The sequence below is a fragment of the Pyrgilauda ruficollis genome, unplaced genomic scaffold, assembly GCF_017590135.1.
Source record: "Pyrgilauda ruficollis isolate IOZ18807 unplaced genomic scaffold, ASM1759013v1 scaffold2, whole genome shotgun sequence".
In the NCBI taxonomy this organism is placed as follows: Eukaryota; Metazoa; Chordata; class Aves; order Passeriformes; family Passeridae; genus Pyrgilauda; species Pyrgilauda ruficollis.
In genome coordinates, this window is record NW_024519206.1 from 12,215,848 (window position 1) to 12,233,765 (window position 17,918).

A 17,918-nucleotide genomic window follows, 5' to 3' on the forward strand; every position below is an offset into this window, starting at 1 on the left:
CCTTCCTCTCTTCCCACCCCTGGAGCGCCTACAACACACACAAACACACACCCGCGCACACACACACCCGCACCCCCCGCCGCCCCGCCACCACCTGACCGCCAGCGCCAATTACCGCGCGGGGCCGCGGACCCCGGATCAGGAAATGGAAGAGCGACGAGCGGCCGCAGGGCAGCTCCGCGCCCGCGGACCCTTCGCGGGGACCGCGCCTCCCCCACGGGCGACGGCTGGCTGGAGAGGGAGCGCCCCGCGTCCGCTCCTCACCAGCATCCCGGGCTCCTCCCGCCCGCCGACCCGGGCCGCGTCCAGCAGTCGCGGTGTCAAGCGAGATAAAACTAATCCGGCTTTGACAGTCTCCCACCCACCCCGCCCGCCCCAGCACTTTTTGTGTCTTCGTTCTCCCGTGGGAGAGTGTAGGAAGCAGGGCGAGGAAGCGGAGCGCAGCCCAGCTGCGTGATCCAGAGGGAGGCAGGCATTGCACAAGGCGTTGCACAATCCTTTCGAACAAGCCCATCTCCAAACGCCGGGGCTGCGCGCAGGCAGAGGGCGGCAGCCGCTGTCGGGCACAGGCCACCGGCCGCCCTCCAGGGTCTGTCCCCAGCGTCCCGCCGCTGCGGACCGCGGGCGGCCGCGAACTCCAGGGACAGCTTTTTGCCCCTTTGAAGCTGGGCTAAATGAAGAAGTTAGAACGAAGGTCGCGGGGAGGCCGAGGAGAGTCCTTGAGGGGCTAGCGGGGTGTGAGGCATAGAGCGAGCCTGAAAATAACGGGGAACAGAGGGGGAAGGGAGAGGGGAGGATGGACACGACGATATCAAACACTTCCTACCGGCGATTACAGGGCTCACTGTGAGCATCCCTCCCCACGGAGCAGAGCTTTCTGAATTACGAATTTAAGTCCGTTGGTTTGGTGTGCCTCGTCGGGGTTTTATTTTTTAATTTTCACTTGCATAAGAAATCACTAGCGCCTTCGCAGCAGTAGCTCGCAAACCCTGGTGTAGGAGGGAGAGGGCACTCGGGCACTTCTACGTAGCTAAAACTGAGACTGTTAACGGTATTTGCAGCTCAGGGGGAAACGAGGCAACCGCCCTGACCTTAGGTAATTGAAATTTGATGGTTAAACTAATTACGCTCTTATTCTAAGGGGGAAAAAAATACTTATTGAACGTCAGCTAGTCTGCCACATTTGGAGTAGGCGCGAACTTTTTCAGATTATTTTTTTCATCTGTACAGGAAAGAATATAAACAGATAGAAATATTTACCACACCCTTAGAGAATATAATTGCTGAGTGGCTAAATCTCATCTACTGGTATGGGAAAATACTTCTAATATATCAAGCGAAAATATGATACAGTTTAGATCTTGCCTTCCTAAAGATATTACACTAACAGTTACCCTGGTTTAAATTCAGATTATTGTCTTTTGCAGTTTAATAGATAATGGATACATGCAATAAAATTCTATTTGAATATATATTCTATCTAACAAGACACACAGCGTATCGATTTATATTTTATCCACAGACACATAGGCACGCACGTTGCATGCGGCTTGTAATATGTTAGAACATCTCCAGCACTTGGGTATACTGGGGTACTTATCTAAACAATCACTCATTTCCTCCTACTATCGAATGTCTAATTTGTAAAGAGAGTTAAAACACATTTACTTACTCATTTCCAACAGCACATCTATGGAACTCTAACTAGCGTAATAGATAAGTTTCTCTATTTACTCTGCGTGGAGAGGAAATGCGGTTACACACACGCGGTTACACACAGAGACAGCCGCAACTGCTCAACAGCACACATTTGATAGAAAAGGGGACATTGTTTTATTTATATTCCAAACAACAAAACAACAGCAAACCCTTTTCCTAAAAGAAAAAAAAGCTCCTATCTGCATGACTGTTAAAAATAAAAGATCACCGAAATCCACCACGAAAGCATTTTCCCGGTATAAAGAGATACATGCACACACAGAGACGCATACATACAAATACCTGCCGGCTAGCACCAGATGAATTACACTGGGGTATCGTAAATATTATCCTCGGCATAAGTCCTGAGGCTCTGTGGCCGGAGCACTACAGCGGGCGGCCGTGTTCCCACGCCACAGTAAAACACAACGAGAAGTGTTGTCTCGGTTTGTAAGATCAGCGCTATATTGGGAGAGTTGACCGGGCTCTGCTTCATATTATTTACTGTGATTAGATCTCAAAGTTTCACCGTGCCCTTTGCTACAGTAGGGCTCTGGCGCTTGGTTACAGAGCGAAGGACTCAGTTTTGTATACGAGTGTAAATCTGCAAGGTGACCTGAGCTGCCCAGCTCAAGTCTGGCTTTTTCGTGTGGTTCTCTTAGTCTGTGAAGATGTGCTGAGGCAGGACCTCCAAAAGGCCTGTTCCGTGTCTTTCTGGTTTTGTTATCATAAACAAGAACCCAGCCAAGACCACCAAGTGTTATCTTGCACACGGCCATTTCGACGTTTTACTGCAAGATTTATGGCTGTAATAAACAATCTCAAACCCTTTTTTCCCCCAGTACTTCCCTTTAACAAACTTGTACCATCACCCTAAGTTCTCAAAGAAAGAAAAGGATGGGATAAAATAGGCCAGTTCCCTTATTTTTCCAGAAGGACTAAAGGCTCGATTTCACTGGAGAAGGAGACTTCAATCAATTAATAAAGAAGCGAGAGTTTCCTGGCCGAGGCTGGCCGAGAATGGGATGGGGACAGCACTGGAATTAAGCTGAGAGGGAGAGAGTAAATTTTCATGCACCAAGAAGAAGCAACTCAATACATACCGAAAGAGGGGGGAAAAGGGGATCCCTCTGTTTCTTGTGAAACAGGCAAGCATTCCTGTTACCCTCCACATATGCAGCTAAAACGTAATTACCACGAAAGAGAAAATAATAATAACAACAGCAATAATAACAATAATAATAATAGTAATTCAAGTCAACCTCTTGCCGTGCCGGGCATCCTCCACCGAGAGCGGTAGGAGGAGGAAGAATCGCACTAGCAGCCTGGTTTGACTTTGATTTGAACCATTTTGAATATATTTAGTCCCAGCTTTCCCCTCTTGAATGCGAGGCTGTCCCAAGTTTCAAAGTGACCGAAAAGTGACACCGTGTGCATTTTGTTTCTTATTAATCTTACACATTGACAGTCTTTGTTAAATAACAAGGCGTGCCCTTCACCAGGCGACATTTTCATATTTGTTAGACGCGGTGACCTGAAGTTCACCTCGGCCTTGGACTTAGTTTTTCTAAAAGGTCTATAACAGTGTCTTTTAGATAGCAGGGTGCTTTGCCCAGGTCACTTCTTCTAAGGGAAAAATAAGAAAAAAATCGAGGGAAAATGTAAACGTTATGGAATGTATCGACTGTATTCCTTTCTTTGTTCCTGGGAATGATACAGCCCCGAGGCTGCTCCTGCCTCCGCGGATGAGAGCGTCCTTCCCGATGGGCGCTGCCGGGGCAATGTTGGCATTTTTGCCCCAAGTTCAGCATTTGACAAAAGCGGTGGTTTCCCTGGCACTGGGGCTCCTCTTAACAACGGGATGGTTGGCGGGGTTTGCTCACTCTGTCCTGGTGCGCTTAAATAAACACACGTAAAATGTGATTTGTGCCCGGATTTTAAATGAATGGTCTTTTGAGCAGACCTTCCACGCCAGAGAGCAGCGTGCTGAATGCAGAGAGTGAAAGGACAGAGAGAGTTCGTCTCAAATTATTAACTGTACTGTTCTAGCCTGTTGGCTTTTTTTTTTTTTTTTTTTTTTTTTTTTTTTTTTTTTGGGAGGGGGAAACAATTTAAACAATAATTGGAAAGAGTCAATATTTATGTAAGTCGCGGTTTCAACTTCTTTGAAATTATTCTCATTGATAATTTTATTCTAAACCAGGTTTAAACTATGGAATTCGGACCACTAATTGTTTTAGTGAGGAAGTAAATGGATTTCTGTCACCTACTCTTGAGTAAGCCGGTTATAGTAACAGCTTTCATTCTGGGTATATCAAAGACGCATTGTTATTCTTGGAAACAATCCGCCTGCTATTCTCTAACAAAATAGATATTTGGCTACGGTTTTTAGCTTGTTATCAGGCTTCGCTCTTACACCAAACAAATAGTCTGGATGTGAAAGGTTATATACTATCTCCAGAGCGGGCAGGCTCCCTAAAGGTGCAGTGCCAGGGCTCGCTACAAGTGAGCAGCAGCAACAACTTGTGAACAGCGTCTACACGCCGAGCAAACACTTGCATTACACACTTTCCAGGCTTCAGCAGGTACTTTAGGCACAATCTCCGATAATCACTTTGGCTAATCTGATATCTAACCTCTCGCGTACTTGTTCCCAAGATACAGCCCTCGCCTGCCACGATCCAGCTGTGTCTCTGGCAAATAATTCTCGCGTACCAGTTATACAGAGGCCGGTGTAGGCTGCTGCCTTGGGGGTGGAAAGGCAGCAATGCGTGGCTGGGGGTGAGGTGCTCTCTTTCTCGGATTTCCTTGTCGCACTGTCCCCTCCTCCACACCTTTCAGGTCTGATTATGGCTATATTCGAATATCCTTTCCCTTTTCCACCCACCCCTCAGCCTTAAAATTTCAAGCTGAATCCCGTCTGAGATGATGTCTTCCAAAATGAAGTTGCTTGAGCAATATTGGCTAGTTCTCCCTGCAGACACGTCTAACCAAGGAGCTAAAGCTTTCACTCAGAGGCGGCACTGGGAACAAAAAAATCCCAGCAATGTGGGAATCTCTCTGCGCTAAGAAATTCCACTAAACTTTTTCTTGGAAGGGTGAAGAGGGGTGGGTGGCTGGAGGAAAAACAACTCGTCCTACTCCAAATTTCGCTGGGAACTGCCGCCTCGGGTAATTCCAGAAGCCTGTGAGAACCCTCCAAATCACGGAGAGCGCCAGGGCGCCAGCTTCTCCGTAATATTTTCCATGGGTATCGCAACACGGCTTCACCTCTCCGCATTTGAAACGAGCTCCTCCGGACCAAACATATAGCCCGTATTATCTCCGGCATGTCCTGTTTAAGCACAGTTTAGCGGTCGCTACAGAAATGAGAGCAAAAACAAAGACGCGGCTAGGATCGATACACGCGTTAATAGCTTCGCTCCTATCTTATCTTCCTGCCATTTTGCAAAGTGAGAAGCTTAACATTAAACCTCTTAGAGCAGGTTATTATATAATAAACAAGGGTGAGGCATTTTGCTACTTGACTTTTGGAGGAGGCAACATCAGTGGCTTCTGTGGGGGTAACACGCGTGTTTACCTGCCGCGGCTGAACCCGAGATATTCAGACACAAATGTGGCTGATAATTCAAGATGAAATACAACGTGTATTACTCTTGAAAAGAGGAATTTTCTATCCTTTCCTTGGTAATTGAGGTCATTCAGCCAGTAGGGTTCACCTGGAGTCCATACTGTGATACACACGTAACTCAAAGCTATTTTATCTTTTGTGCTGATAGTCAAGATCTCGGCTATAACATTGACATCAAACTCTGTCTGGGCGAATGACTAAGAGTGGTGCAAAACGTAAACTTTTGACCCTCAACTTTTTGACCTGCAGTTGTAACGCCCTTAACCACAAAGATATACAAAAGCTATGCAGCTTCTTTTAGGAGTAAGAGACTCGCACTGTTTGTTTCAATACTTCTGCTTGTTTCCCCCAGCTTTCTAAGGGCGCTCTTTTTTGTTGTTGCCTTTTTTTTTTCCTTCTTCTTGCTGCTGAGAAATCGGATACTTTTGCGCTTTTTTTATTGTTTTTTTTCTTTTCCTTAATCTCTCAGCTTTGTAAAATGCTGTTAGATCAGTTTGCACAGCCTTTCGGCAGCGTTGGAGGGAAGCCTGTTACTCAAAGGCGCTATATGGTTACAATTGCAGGTGAAATGCCGGGTAAGTTCCGGGCGTGAGGTTGGAAGGAATGGAGCGAAGAGCGTTGCGGGAAAAGCTGCAGCTCTCTGCTGAAGGGTTTTAGTCATTTCTCCTTGATTTAAACATAAAGAAACAAGTCTAATTGTTTGCGAAGCCTTGTCTAGGCAAACGAGTTGACTGTGAACTTGGTCTAAAGCGAGCTCTGCTGGTGATTCCTAGGGTGTGCAGATTTATCTTTTCTGCATTTACTTAACCTGGCAGTGAACTGCACGGGCTGCCATTTATTATCCGGAGACAGACTTCACCTCAAGCAAGGACTGTTCCACAAAATTGCAATAATTACCCAATAACCTTCATAGCAAATATTATTATTGAAAAGACATTTTTTGGGGGGAGGGGATATAGAAAAGATTCCTTTTGCATGTTATAAGGAAAAATCCATGCAAATTTTACACGGTCTCTGTGTCAGATTTGAAATTGTTTGTGCGCATAGCTACAGGAACATGTGATCGGGGTGGTCCATGAGTGTTTGCCTTACAGAGAGACATTAGAGAAGATGCTTTAATTTGAAAGGGATAATATTTTCAAAGATGACCAGAAGAGTGTGGGAACTGTGGTTTTCCGCTCTGGCTAGTAATCCTAGCCTCAAATCGGGAAGATTTTAGGGCAAAAAGAGAAAGGACTAAGAAAGTCAACGACATCTTAACTTGGTCAGGAGGTTTACTTGTGTCTGCATTAAATGCGTCAAATCTGTATTTACGGGGAGGGAAAACGCATTGCTCCCGTATTCAGCGTTAGAAATCGAAACCTCCTCATCCCCCCCCTCATGATCAGTTCCATTCGATTTACCATGGAGCAAATTGCAAACTCCTCTATTGTCACCTTTCCACAGATACACACTTATTACATTTAAGGAAATGGCAGAATAATAATTTCCGTGTTCTGAAAATAGGGCGTTTGCATGGTTTAGACAAGGCTGCAGAGCTGTAATTTACGGATGACTTTCCATTGGATTGTTACACTCCTGGTTTGGAGAAAGTTATGTCCTGCAAAGTCACCAGTTCCACACATTAAGAGAGCTGCCTAATCTTTAATTGGTTTTACACTTAGACATGAGACACTACACGCAAGTATTTCTTTCAAAGGATTAAGTAAACTGTATTTCAAATCGCAGAACGCAACTTGCCATTCCTAAAATAGAAAAAAATCTTGCACTTATTAATCCCCCAAACTCATCAGAAAAATAACGTGTGCAGATAAAACCTCTCTCCTGATTCCCAGGTATAATTTCCCATTACATTTTCCCTCGGAAAACAATTCGGACCTGGGACTATTTTCGCAGAGTTCGGCAGTCTGGGCTTGTTTGAATTTCAAATTTCAAAGAGTATTAGGAAATCTTAACGCATTTTTGTGTTTGAATGGTTTCAACTGTGATGCTTAATACGGGGCAGGACCAGAAACAGGGTGAAGTTGTCATTTCTAGCTAACTTTCTTTTGTTGCTAGTGTTTTTTTGCAGTACAGGCGGGTTCATATGCTTCTGGACCTAGGGATATTTTTCTTTTTCATAGTTCTTGAACGACTGTACATTGCTTTGTGTGGGATATGGTCCAGAAGCCACATTAAAAAATGTGGAAAATACACAGTAGCAAATCTTTTCACTCTAGGCAATGAAAAATTACAATCCAGGATGATATCCAGGATCCTAAAATATTAGTCCAACGGGCGTCCTTGCGTGCTTGTATATTAGTCAGTTAATTCAAATAGCACAGTGTTGTTAAGTACTGAGTAATCACGAGCTGCTTGTGTCTAGTAAAATTTCCATCTACAAGCAAAGGGTTTTCCTTGGAAAGGGACCTATATATAAATGAAGACCAAACTTTTAAGGGTTTTTCATGCCTTGCCTCAAACTATAAAATTTTATGGCATATAGTATAATATAATACACGCCTGTCATATACAACTTTCTGATATTCCTATTGACGAAAATGTGTCAACTAGAGTACTATAAAATCTCCAGCTGTTTAAAAGGAAATGATTTTCGAATGTGCATTTGGATATGCTCTTTTAAAGCCTTTCTCATTTTTTTAATATGAAATATATGCAGATGTGTTTGTTTAGTGCTGACAGGAAGGATCGACAGACACAAAGGCATCAGACTCTATTTATCTTCCGCAAGGGTTGTCTTTAAATATTAAATGTTTTTAAGACTGAGCTCTTTGGGGTGAACCTACATTAGATACTACCATTTCTTTAAAGCTAAAGACAAATAAATTAAAAATAAGAATCAGTCAGCAATATGCAGACCTTGAAGAGATACACAACAACGTTACCCTCCTAAAACCCTGTGCCTTTCTTCCATTTTCGCTCACAGTAGCCAAACCAGCCTAAACCACAACATTCAAATGGCATAGCACTAGCGATATAAAACAAAGCCCATCTCTCACATCAAACCACTCCATTCTTTTGCAAACCAAACTTTATGACACGTAAAAGAAAACAATGGAATCTGCTGAAACAATGTTACTCCAAATCTGTGCAGGGAAAGAGATGCCCACAGCTGGTTTGGAGAGATAGATAGATAGATAGATAGATAGATAGATAGATAGATAATAGGCAATTCTCAGAATTCTACCATAGCCCCTGACTAGTCTGTTTATACCCCCCGAGATCACTCGCCAAAGTAACAGCTCTGAGGATAAGGATCAGGCCTTAATGTTACCCAGAGAAAGATAGAGTTCCTTTCACCCTTTCATTCAAGTCCTGGAAATTCAAAGACTGAAGTTAAATCCGGCCATAAAGTTTATTGCTGAGTAATCACACTCTAGTGAGAACAGTCCACTTAAATAAAAAGAATGTTGAAGTAAACACGCAGCTGGGGCCTACCCCACAATGGCAGCCAGCAATATAAGGCAGAAAGGGAGAGAGCAGAGCTAGGAGGATATTTACAATCTTCAATAAACCAAGCCCGTATTTCATAATTTGCAGCACTCTAATGACCTGTAGTCTCTTGTATTAATGCTACAAGTTACAGTCAATTGGTTCGCTTAAAAAAAAAAAAAAAAGGAAGTCACAGGAACATATATATGTGTACACACATACACACCCTTTGTGTATGTAAATACACCAATATTAGACACATATATGCATCTGCACGGCTTTACACAGAAGTACAAACTGATTTGTACAAGCAGGCACGCATGCATATAATTTAAATACATTTCTATTTATGCAGTTATGTATAGAACCGGGAAAAAGTTATAGCAGCGTTATAAATGCATGTCCCCAAAACACACTACACACTCACAGATGCACATATACACACAGCTAAAGCTTTCTGCACAACCCAAAGCAGAAAATAAGTATCTAAGCACTCCAGTACAGTCTGTGCCATTTTAATACTGGCTCTGATGTGCAACATATTTCACCAATCCAAAGATTATTACCATATCATCACGCCTCCAACTCTATCATGCCTACATAAGATACTGCCCAGATAATATCAAGCCCAATCTATTTTGTTTCCCCCTTTTTTTAATCGCCTGCAGTAACTACTCTTTGCTAAACAAAACCTCTCCAAACTTGGAGAGTCTATTGGAGCAAAGGAAGTAATTATCTTCTGCGGTAGTCAAAGTGATTAAAGCTAGGCCCCAAAATCCATCTCTGCCAAAGTCGCTTATTGTGGTTTACTTTGATTTGATCGTTAAAATAGAGAGCTAGCTGCTGCGAGTGAAGGGATGGGGGGAGGTATTTACAGCGCAACCTGGATCATTAGTGCTTGATCCTGCCTCTCGGGCTCGGTGGGACCGTCCTGAAAACCTCCAGGCGGAGAGGAAGGGAAAGAGAAAGAGAAAGAAAGAGAGAGGCGAGAGGCAGCGAGAGCGAGCAGGAGCCTCGGCTTCCCCACTGTACAAATAAACTTTAAGGAACTTGTGCACAAAACTTACCTTTGACTTGCAAGGAGCCATTTTTCACATAGTACTGAGAACTTGTGGTTTGGATACTTCTGTCCCTAAACCTGACAATTTGAATGGCCAGGAGGCACACGTAGCCTGCAAAAGAGTCAAATGAAGTCCAGCGTCAGTGAGATTATATGTTATGTGGTATATAATGTTGGATGTCAACTCCCCAAAACCATAAAACTTACTTTAATGGCACCACGTGACTTTTTATAGCCAGTGAGCCTATCTGTCTGTGCTATGGATGATTTTACGATCTAATTCATAGACAAAACCCTATTCATTTGGCACCCAAATGTCATATAGCCGGAACTGGGGCTTATAAAGTTTACTGTTTTATAACTTTTAAGGGAAGGCATCAATGTAACCAGTCAGTAAATGTGCAAATCTTTAGTTGCTCTTAGAAGCTCAGAAGAGTTAACCATTCAAGCTCTGATGGGGTAAGTAACATTACGTTTATAGCAAAATAATTCTAGCAAAGAAAACCAAAAATCTTTAAAGGGTGAAGAGTGGGAATGTGGCTAGAGAGAGTTACTAATAGGCGCAGAGAGCTTGGACATGGCTGTCCTAAAACATACTTAATGAAACCACAGGAGAAATTCTAGAGCGATGCAAACACACCCTGGAGTTCACAGCGTATTTTAACAAAGCACATGTTTTGGGGTTTGGGTTGTGGTTTGGTTTTTGGTGGGTTTTTTTTTTTTTTTTTTTTTTTTTTGGGGGGGGTTTGTTTTTTTTTTTTTTTTTTTTTTTTTTTTTTAATATTAACCATCAGCAAACAGTTAACAGTTGATTCAGCCACAAAGGGTGTTGATTGTGGTCCTGCGATGCAGCTTTCCACCTAGCGAGAAACAAGTAAGGAAGAACTTATGGTCAAACTTTCAATTAAAAATACTGGTAGCGGACAATTGCAGCATCCACCATATGCAACGTGCAGCAGGAGCCAGGTGAAATATTATAAGAAACTCTGCACGGGCTAATTTTTTTTTTTCTTTTTCAGAGGCAAATCAGGAAGCACAACTTCTTGCTTTGCACAAATCAGATCACAAAAACTTTACAATAGAAAGTTTATTTTTTTGTTGATTTCCAGTCAGTTTTTTTTTAAAAACAAATAATAATAATAATAATAATTAAAAAAAAAAAGCTGATCACAGTTTGCTCAAACAGCCAGACTTTGACTATATTTGTAACTTTGTTCACAAAAAACATACATCACAGAAGCTGCGCTTAATAAGAGCCACTTCTAAGAGTTCGTGCAAAGAGTCATATACAAAGGCACAGCAAGGACATACTGCTTGGAATCACAGTTTTCGTCACAGATTCACTATTCACTACACGTAGGACAAGTTCAGTTGATTTCATCATTTCACCTCTACAACAGCATTAATTACACAGGAATTATATAGGTAGTTTGAATAAAAATATTTTTAACAGCTTGGAGCTATACAGACATTAACACTTGACCACACATGCACAGTTAAGCAGGTTGAGTGCAACACATAACATTTGTACTAAACCGGGGGAGGGTTTCCTTTCTCTCTCTCCTTTTTTTTTTTAACTTCTTTTTTTCCTTTTTGTCCTTTTTTGTTTAGTTTTGTTTTGTTTTAACAGTTACTTCAAGTAACACAGCTCGCTTCTTATAAATAAGTTAAAACATCTATTATTTTTTTCAAGACAAAGCCATTCAAGACAAAGAAATGTACGATAAAAGCAGATCTACTTATACACGCGAGAGAATGGTAATAAACAGGCTCATGATTAAAAGATGAATAAGGGCGACAAGAACAGGGTTTCTTCACAGAAGTAACACAAGGAAGTTTTAGAAAGTCAACTTAGTACTGACATGAGACGACGCAGGGTCAGCTAATACTGCTCAGTACTTTTAATTGATCAAACGCTTAGGGACGGAATGCCCCTCCTGCAGCTGCCATGCTCATACTTTTCAGCTTATTATCCTTTTTCCATTTCATTCTCCTGTTTTGGAACCAGATCTTTATTTGTCTCTCTGAGAGGCAAAGAGCATGTGCTATTTCAATCCTTCTTCTGCGGGTCAGGTATCTATTGAAGTGAAATTCCTTTTCGAGCTCCAAGGTCTGATAGCGGGTGTAAGCAGTCCGAGCCCTTTTCCCTTCTGGTCCCCCTATGTTGTCTGGAAGAGAAAAGTACATGATTTAGATTCTCAGCAGCCTCTCGGAGCCTTCGTGTCTCATTGCAGCTACCAGCAACCAGGACCGTTATTCTCGGTCCTGCTTGGTTTTGTTTCTGGTTTGGATAAACGCTCAACAAGTTTCCCCCTCCAGCCCCTCTTAGCAAAGGCTTGGGGGAGGGGGATTTGGTAGTCTCGGTAAGTTTTCGCTTGGATTTGCGATTCCATTTTTTCTAATTTAATTTTTTTCAGTTTCTTTTTTTTTTTTTTTTTCTTTTTAATAAGGTTAGTTGTCCCCCATGCCTCCCCCAGATAAGCTGATTTGGAGGATGTCTCTGCTGATAGCTGGGTTTTCAGAGCTGAGAGAGCAAAGCTGAAGCGTGCAGCCCTTTCCCACGGCTGAGCTGGGGAAGGCTCTGGGAGGCAGCGAGCCTCCGGCCGCTCTCCCAGCAGCGAGGGCAGGGCAGGTACCCGGGGCTGAAAGTTGCTTTGCTCCCCCGCGCCCCTCGAGCCCTCTACCCCGAGTTTGGGGCGACTCGCCCTGCCCCCTCCCCCACGGCTTCCCAGCAGTGAAAACTGCCCTTCTCGCCCTTTCCTATTCTCTTTTTAATATGTCTAAGCAAAATAAATGGGGTCAGCCGCGCCGTTCCCACTGGAAGATCCCCCATTCAGAGGAGAGCCGGGAGCAGCCTCTGCTCCCGATCTCCCTTCGGCAAGGCGCCTTCTACTCCCCCCGCCGGCGCTGGGAGCCAGGCGGGCGGTGTTTTCGGGGCCGAGAGGTTTTTTTTTTCCTTTCGGGGGGGACTCGCCCAAAGAAGGGAGCGTGCTTCCCTGCGAGCAGAGTTGTGGTGTGAGCGGAGACTGCCCGCTCTCACGCCCTCCTCTCCCCCTCTCCCCGACCTTGCTCGGAGCAGCCACCCGGTTTACATTAAATCCTCCTTTTCCTCCAGAGAAATAAAGAAAGAACAGGGTATTTGCTTTACCATGACTTATGTGCAGTTTTCGCATCCAGGGGTAGATCTGGGGCTGTGAAGGCTGGGCTGTGCTTTGGTCGGTCGGGGCACTTGCCTGCTCGCTGCTTGCTGGAGTGTCTTCCTCAGTCCCAGACGAGGTGCCAACCCCGTCTCTGCTGATGTGTGTGTTGCTGCTGGAATTGGACGAAGTGCTGGTGGAGTTGGCGAGGGAGTTTTTCACCCCGTGGTGACTCTCGCTGACAGGCGAACCGGCCACGGCGGTGCAGGGCAGAGGGTCAGGGGGAGGCGAGTGGGAAGACGTCGCGGGCTGGTTGTACCTGGGCTCTGTCGAGGCAGAGGTGGTGTTGGCCGGGTAACTGCGGGGTCTCTCATTGGCACCAAAGTGAGTGGAAGCAGAGCGCCCGACGCTGAGGTCCATGCCATTGTAGCCGTATCCGTACCTGCCGGAGTGCATGCTGGCGGAGTCCCTGTATTGCTCGCTCACCGAGCTGTGATCTCCATAATTATGTAACTGGTAGTCCGGGCCATTTGGATAGCGACCGCAAAATGAGTTTACAAAATAAGAGCTCATTTGTTTTTTGATATGTGTGCTTGATTTGTGGCTCTTGGTCGTTTTGTGCGTCTATAGCACCCTTGCACAATTTATGATGAATTATGGAAATGACTGGGACATGTACTTGGTTCCCTCCTACGTAGGCACCCAAATATGGGGTACGGCTTCACATCACGTGCTTTTGTTGTCCAGTCGTAAATCCTGCCTGATGACCTCTAGAGGTAAACTCGTGCACTGGTGGGGGAGCTGGGAGGGCGCGGGCGGCCCGGGGCGCGCCTCCCGTGCGCGCCGCCGCCGCCGCCGCCCGCCCGTCCGCATAAAACTCCGCGGGGTCGGCCCGGGGTGACGGCCCCCGACGGCGGCGCGGAGCGGCGCGGAGAGGCGCGGAGCGGAGCGGGGCTCGCCGCCACCGGCACCGGCACCCGCACCGGCGGCGAGGCTGCGGGGCTGGCGGCATTGCTCCTGCGAGCCGGCCGCCGGGGAGATGGGCGTGCAGAGAGCGCTCCGCTTTGTGCCTGCCTTCGCCTCCGTGCGAGGGTTTTTTACGCCGGTGCTCAAATCCTACACGATCCGTTCTCGGATGCTGGCGAGGTTTATGTCCCTTCTACATATATATACATAGATATATAATTTCCCCCACACTTATTCCCGTGCCGGAGCTTTCGAGAAGCAGCCGGGTCCTGCCGATGTGAAATGGCAGATATCTATTAAAGATGAAAATCGTGCAGCGTTTTTTCCAACTAGGGGTTCAGATTCCAGGCGACTTTACGGCTGCCGTTATTTCATCGCCTCTCGGAGAGGAAAAAATCCTCTAAATGCGGTGGTAGCCATTTTGCATTATATTCTCCAGATTTGGCTTTTAAAACATTTAGAGTGGTAGCCCAAATTGTGCTGCCTTCCAAACAAAAGAGCCTCGATGCGTATACAAGTGCATTTCTACACAGCTTCACATGCACATGCAATATAATATAGAGATGTAATGTATATATTAATCAATATTTTTTCTGCCCTTATTTTACTTTTACAAATCTCGAAGTGGAAGCATTTTATGGCAGCTATTTTTCTTCAAAGTATCAATTTATTTTTTTCCAGTGCTAAGTAATGCGAATGTGAATTAAGATACCGCAGAAGCAGGAAAGAAAATCCCCAAGTTAATAAGACCTTTTCTTCAAATAAGAAAGAGAGGAAGGAAGCAAGGAAGGAAGGAAGGAAGAAAGAAAGAAAGAAAGAAAGAAAGAAAGAAAGAGAGAAAGAAAGAGAGATTAAAGGGGAAAAGATCGATCTAAGCTCACGAAGCCCCAAGAAATGTAGTCCATAATTCAAAGCCCCTTCAGTGCAGAGCTGAGCTCACCAAAACCTTAGCGTAAGCTCAACGGGAACCACAGAAAATTGCCCGCTTCAAAACCTCTTCCCTCGCTTCCCCTGAAGTTTAACACCGAGTTTTTACTTTAATACTATAGTGCAGACTAAGCAGTTTAGCGACATTTAAAAAAAAAATATCCCTGCAATTCATCTTCGCTTTAACTGAAAGTTTATACACAGGGATTTATACAACGTTTTTTAAAAGAAATTTTCTTCCATTTGCTCTTTAAATATCTTATACATAGCTAAAACTTTTTTTTCCCCTGCGGATCATAAACTCCTAAACATAGAATAACGAGATGGCCCGCCGTAACGGGAGCTAGCAAAAACATAAACCAAATATTTTCTAAAATCTCTTGTCTTTCTACAATAAAAGCATTTCTAATTAAAAAAAAAAAAGATAAAAAATAATTTGCTTATCTTTTCTCACACAAGCACACCAGGGACACCCACCCACTCACCCATTTGAGATGCTAATCTCAAACATTTAAAATTCTGGGCCAATTCTCTAATGCTTTAACCGACGCCATATACGCTTTAGGAAGATGGTTACATACATACATGCCTGTAGCTCGAAAGCTGGGGCTTCCACATATATTAGAGTAAGTCACAGATGATTGCAAATATACATCTTTTAACCAAGCCTTTTGGGGATTAATAGACTGTGACAAACCTATAGGATTTCAGTAGCAGAAGGAACACAAGGTAAATAATAATAATAATAGTAGTAGTAAGCGCTAAGGAAAGGCCTGGTAGCGTTTATTAAACGTGGTTCTACTCCCCTGACTTTTCCTCTGTTTCTTCGCTGCTGGGCTGTGTGGAATTTATGAATTTGTTTTCCTTTTTCCATTTCATCCGCCTGTTTTGAAACCATATTTTAATCTGGCGTTCAGTAAGGCAGAGAGCGTTTGCAATCTCAATACGTCGTCTTCGGGTTAAGTATCTGTTAAAATGAAATTCCTTCTCTAACTCTAGCGTTTGGTATCTGGTGTAAGTTTGCCTCCCTCGTCTCCCATGTGTTCCATATACTGTACCTGTAGAAGTAAAGACAAAACGATCGCATTGGACAGGGCCCAGTGATTTCAGACCAGAAAGAGCGATTAGTATATTCTGCCTCCTTTTGCAGGCACAATCACGGGGAGTGGGGGAAGCTGCCCTGGTTTCCTGGAGGCTCTTTTTTTTTTTTTTTTTTTTTTTTTTAATTTTTTTTTTTTTTTAAATTCTCTCTTTTCCTTTTCTCCTGCCTGACGAGCTGTAAATGCAGATGTGCTGTGTGCTTACGGTGGCGGGGTAAGTGGGATACAGAGAGGCTTTAAGGTGGACCTAGGGAAGGTGCAGGAGGTAGCACGGGGCGAGTGGCTGAGCAGAGGCTGCTCTGTGCGCGCTGGGAGCCTGTGCGCACACACAGGCACAGGCACACGTGTGCTACCCGGGAAGCCCCACGCATGTTCTGTGCGTGTGTGTGTGCACGCACATGCGGCTGTGTTGACACAAACACACAGCCATTGCCATGGCTGGGACTGCAGAAGGTCTCTAAGTATAATTATAGACATCAGCTAAAGATCATAGAAGAGCGTTTTGCCATTTGCTCCAGAATTTATTGCTCTTGAATGCAAAGCAGCATCGGAATGGTCTTGCTAAAAGTTTAATTTTCAAAAAAAGGAGTGAGACCTACCCTGCAGCAAACATAAACTCGGGAGGATGGGAGAAAAGGCGAGTCATTAGCAAACACTTGAAGTAAACGTTTAAATTTGGGATTGTAAAAAATAAATGTCACCCCAGTACAACCCTCCCACTCCCCCCCCCCCCGCCATTCCCCCAGCACCACTCCTGTACAGAATAGTTCAATTATGTGAAGTTCACTCCTAAGTCTGGAAAAATCCGCGATGCCATGGAAGTGCGCCCACGGCCCCAGAAACGTGCTCTCAATATCCAATACTCACAGGCTAATGAGCTGGGGGAGGGGGGCGAGGAGGAATGTACCACAAATGCTTTGGATCCTCACTACAGAGGGCATATTCCATGCATCGCTCTCTGACAATGAAGAAGCAGAGCAGAGGCTTTGGGATGGCTTTAAGAGAGTGATAAAAGTGCTTTGTTCCTTTTAAATTTTTTTCCCCCTACTTTCTAAGGATTCCCCTGTAACTTTCACCAGTAAACCTACATACTGGGATCTTGGCCACCATTCCCTGGGTGCCAACGTGCCAGGTCTAAACCTGCGAAGGTTTCATGTTACATATTGCCCTGCGGGAATCATGTTTCTCCAGCAATCTGGACTTTATCTAGGAAAAAAAAAAAAAAAAAAAAAAAAAAGAAAAAAAAAAAAAAAGAAACTTTTCCTTTTCCTCCCCTCTCCGCCCTTGACTGCACCGAGATGCCTTACCAGCGCAGGAGTTCATCCGCTGCATCCAGGGGTAAACAGGGCTCGTGTACTTCCGGTCGGTGCCTTCGTCATTTATAATTTTGGCTTGGCCGCCGCTGGTTTTGTACTGTTGATCGGGAGAAAAGTGCAGGTAGTCCCCGGGCCCCCTCTGTTTGCCACTGCCGGAAGGAGAGGCGCTACTAATGTCCTTGTCCGAATAAAAACAAGAGGCTCCGTACTCATAGGAAGCCCGACTGCAAGCAATGACGGTGTTGGACTGTTGGTAGAAACAAGGTGAGGTGTAAGTCTTGTCCTGCAGGCTGCTTGCCCCGTACGAAGCCGGAAAATGCCTGAGAGCATCATAGCCCGCCGGGTACAGGGGGATCTGCCCGAGGAAGGAGTCCTGGCCCCCGGGCAGGCTCCCCGGGAAAGTGGGATTCACAAAATAGGAACTCATTTGCTCTCCCCCTCTCCCGGACCGTGATTTGTTGTGTATTAGTACATCTGGCGATAACTATTAGGAGTCATCGAAGTGGTTTGTTTCTGGATGGCCGAGCGCCAAAAGCGACAGCAGAAAATAGGAGCAGCTGACGGCGGGGCGGCCAATGGGAGCGCGCGCGGCGCCCGCTCCCCCGGGGCCGCCGCCACCGCGCCGCCAACTTACCGGCAGCCCCGGCCCCG

At 44.9% G+C, this 17,918-nt stretch overlaps 2 protein-coding genes across 4 annotated transcripts in view; both read right to left on the reverse strand.

Annotated features, from left to right (window-relative positions):
• HOXA6 (homeobox A6) overlaps window positions 1-17,892 on the reverse strand; it is a 36,469-nt gene extending 18,577 nt beyond the window's left edge. For 2 of the 3 annotated variants that reach the window (XM_041466872.1, XM_041466870.1), the window contains exons 1-2: window positions 17,259-17,892; window positions 9,829-9,933 (exon numbers count right to left, since the gene is read on the reverse strand). In XM_041466872.1, the coding sequence (XP_041322806.1) occupies window positions 9,829-9,933; window positions 17,259-17,694 (541 nt within the window). In that variant the 5' untranslated portion in view covers window positions 17,695-17,892. Of the gene's footprint in view, window positions 1-9,828; window positions 9,934-13,841; window positions 15,910-17,258 lie in introns of those variants that run through there. The other variant, XM_041466871.1, reaches the window with a different exon arrangement.
• Window positions 11,443-13,778, reverse strand: HOXA5 (homeobox A5). Its single transcript, XM_041466873.1, has 2 exons — window positions 12,970-13,778; window positions 11,443-11,989 (listed from the first exon to the last, which is right to left on the reverse strand). The coding sequence occupies exons 1-2, from the start codon at window positions 13,529-13,531 to the stop codon at window positions 11,739-11,741; spliced, it is 813 nt and encodes a 270-aa protein (XP_041322807.1). The 5' UTR covers window positions 13,532-13,778; the 3' UTR covers window positions 11,443-11,738.
• Window positions 17,893-17,918: the final 26 nt, after the last annotated feature.

Bases quoted from the DNA above. Each gene is read 5' to 3' on its own strand.
- HOXA5 (XM_041466873.1), bottom strand. From the start codon at position 13,531: ATGAGCTCTTATTTTGTAAACTCATTTTGCGGTCGCTATCCAAATGGC. The intron at 11,990-12,969 runs GTAAAGCAAATA...TTTCTCTTCCAG, and splicing joins AAAACTGCACATAAGTCATG to ACAACATAGGGGGACCAGAA.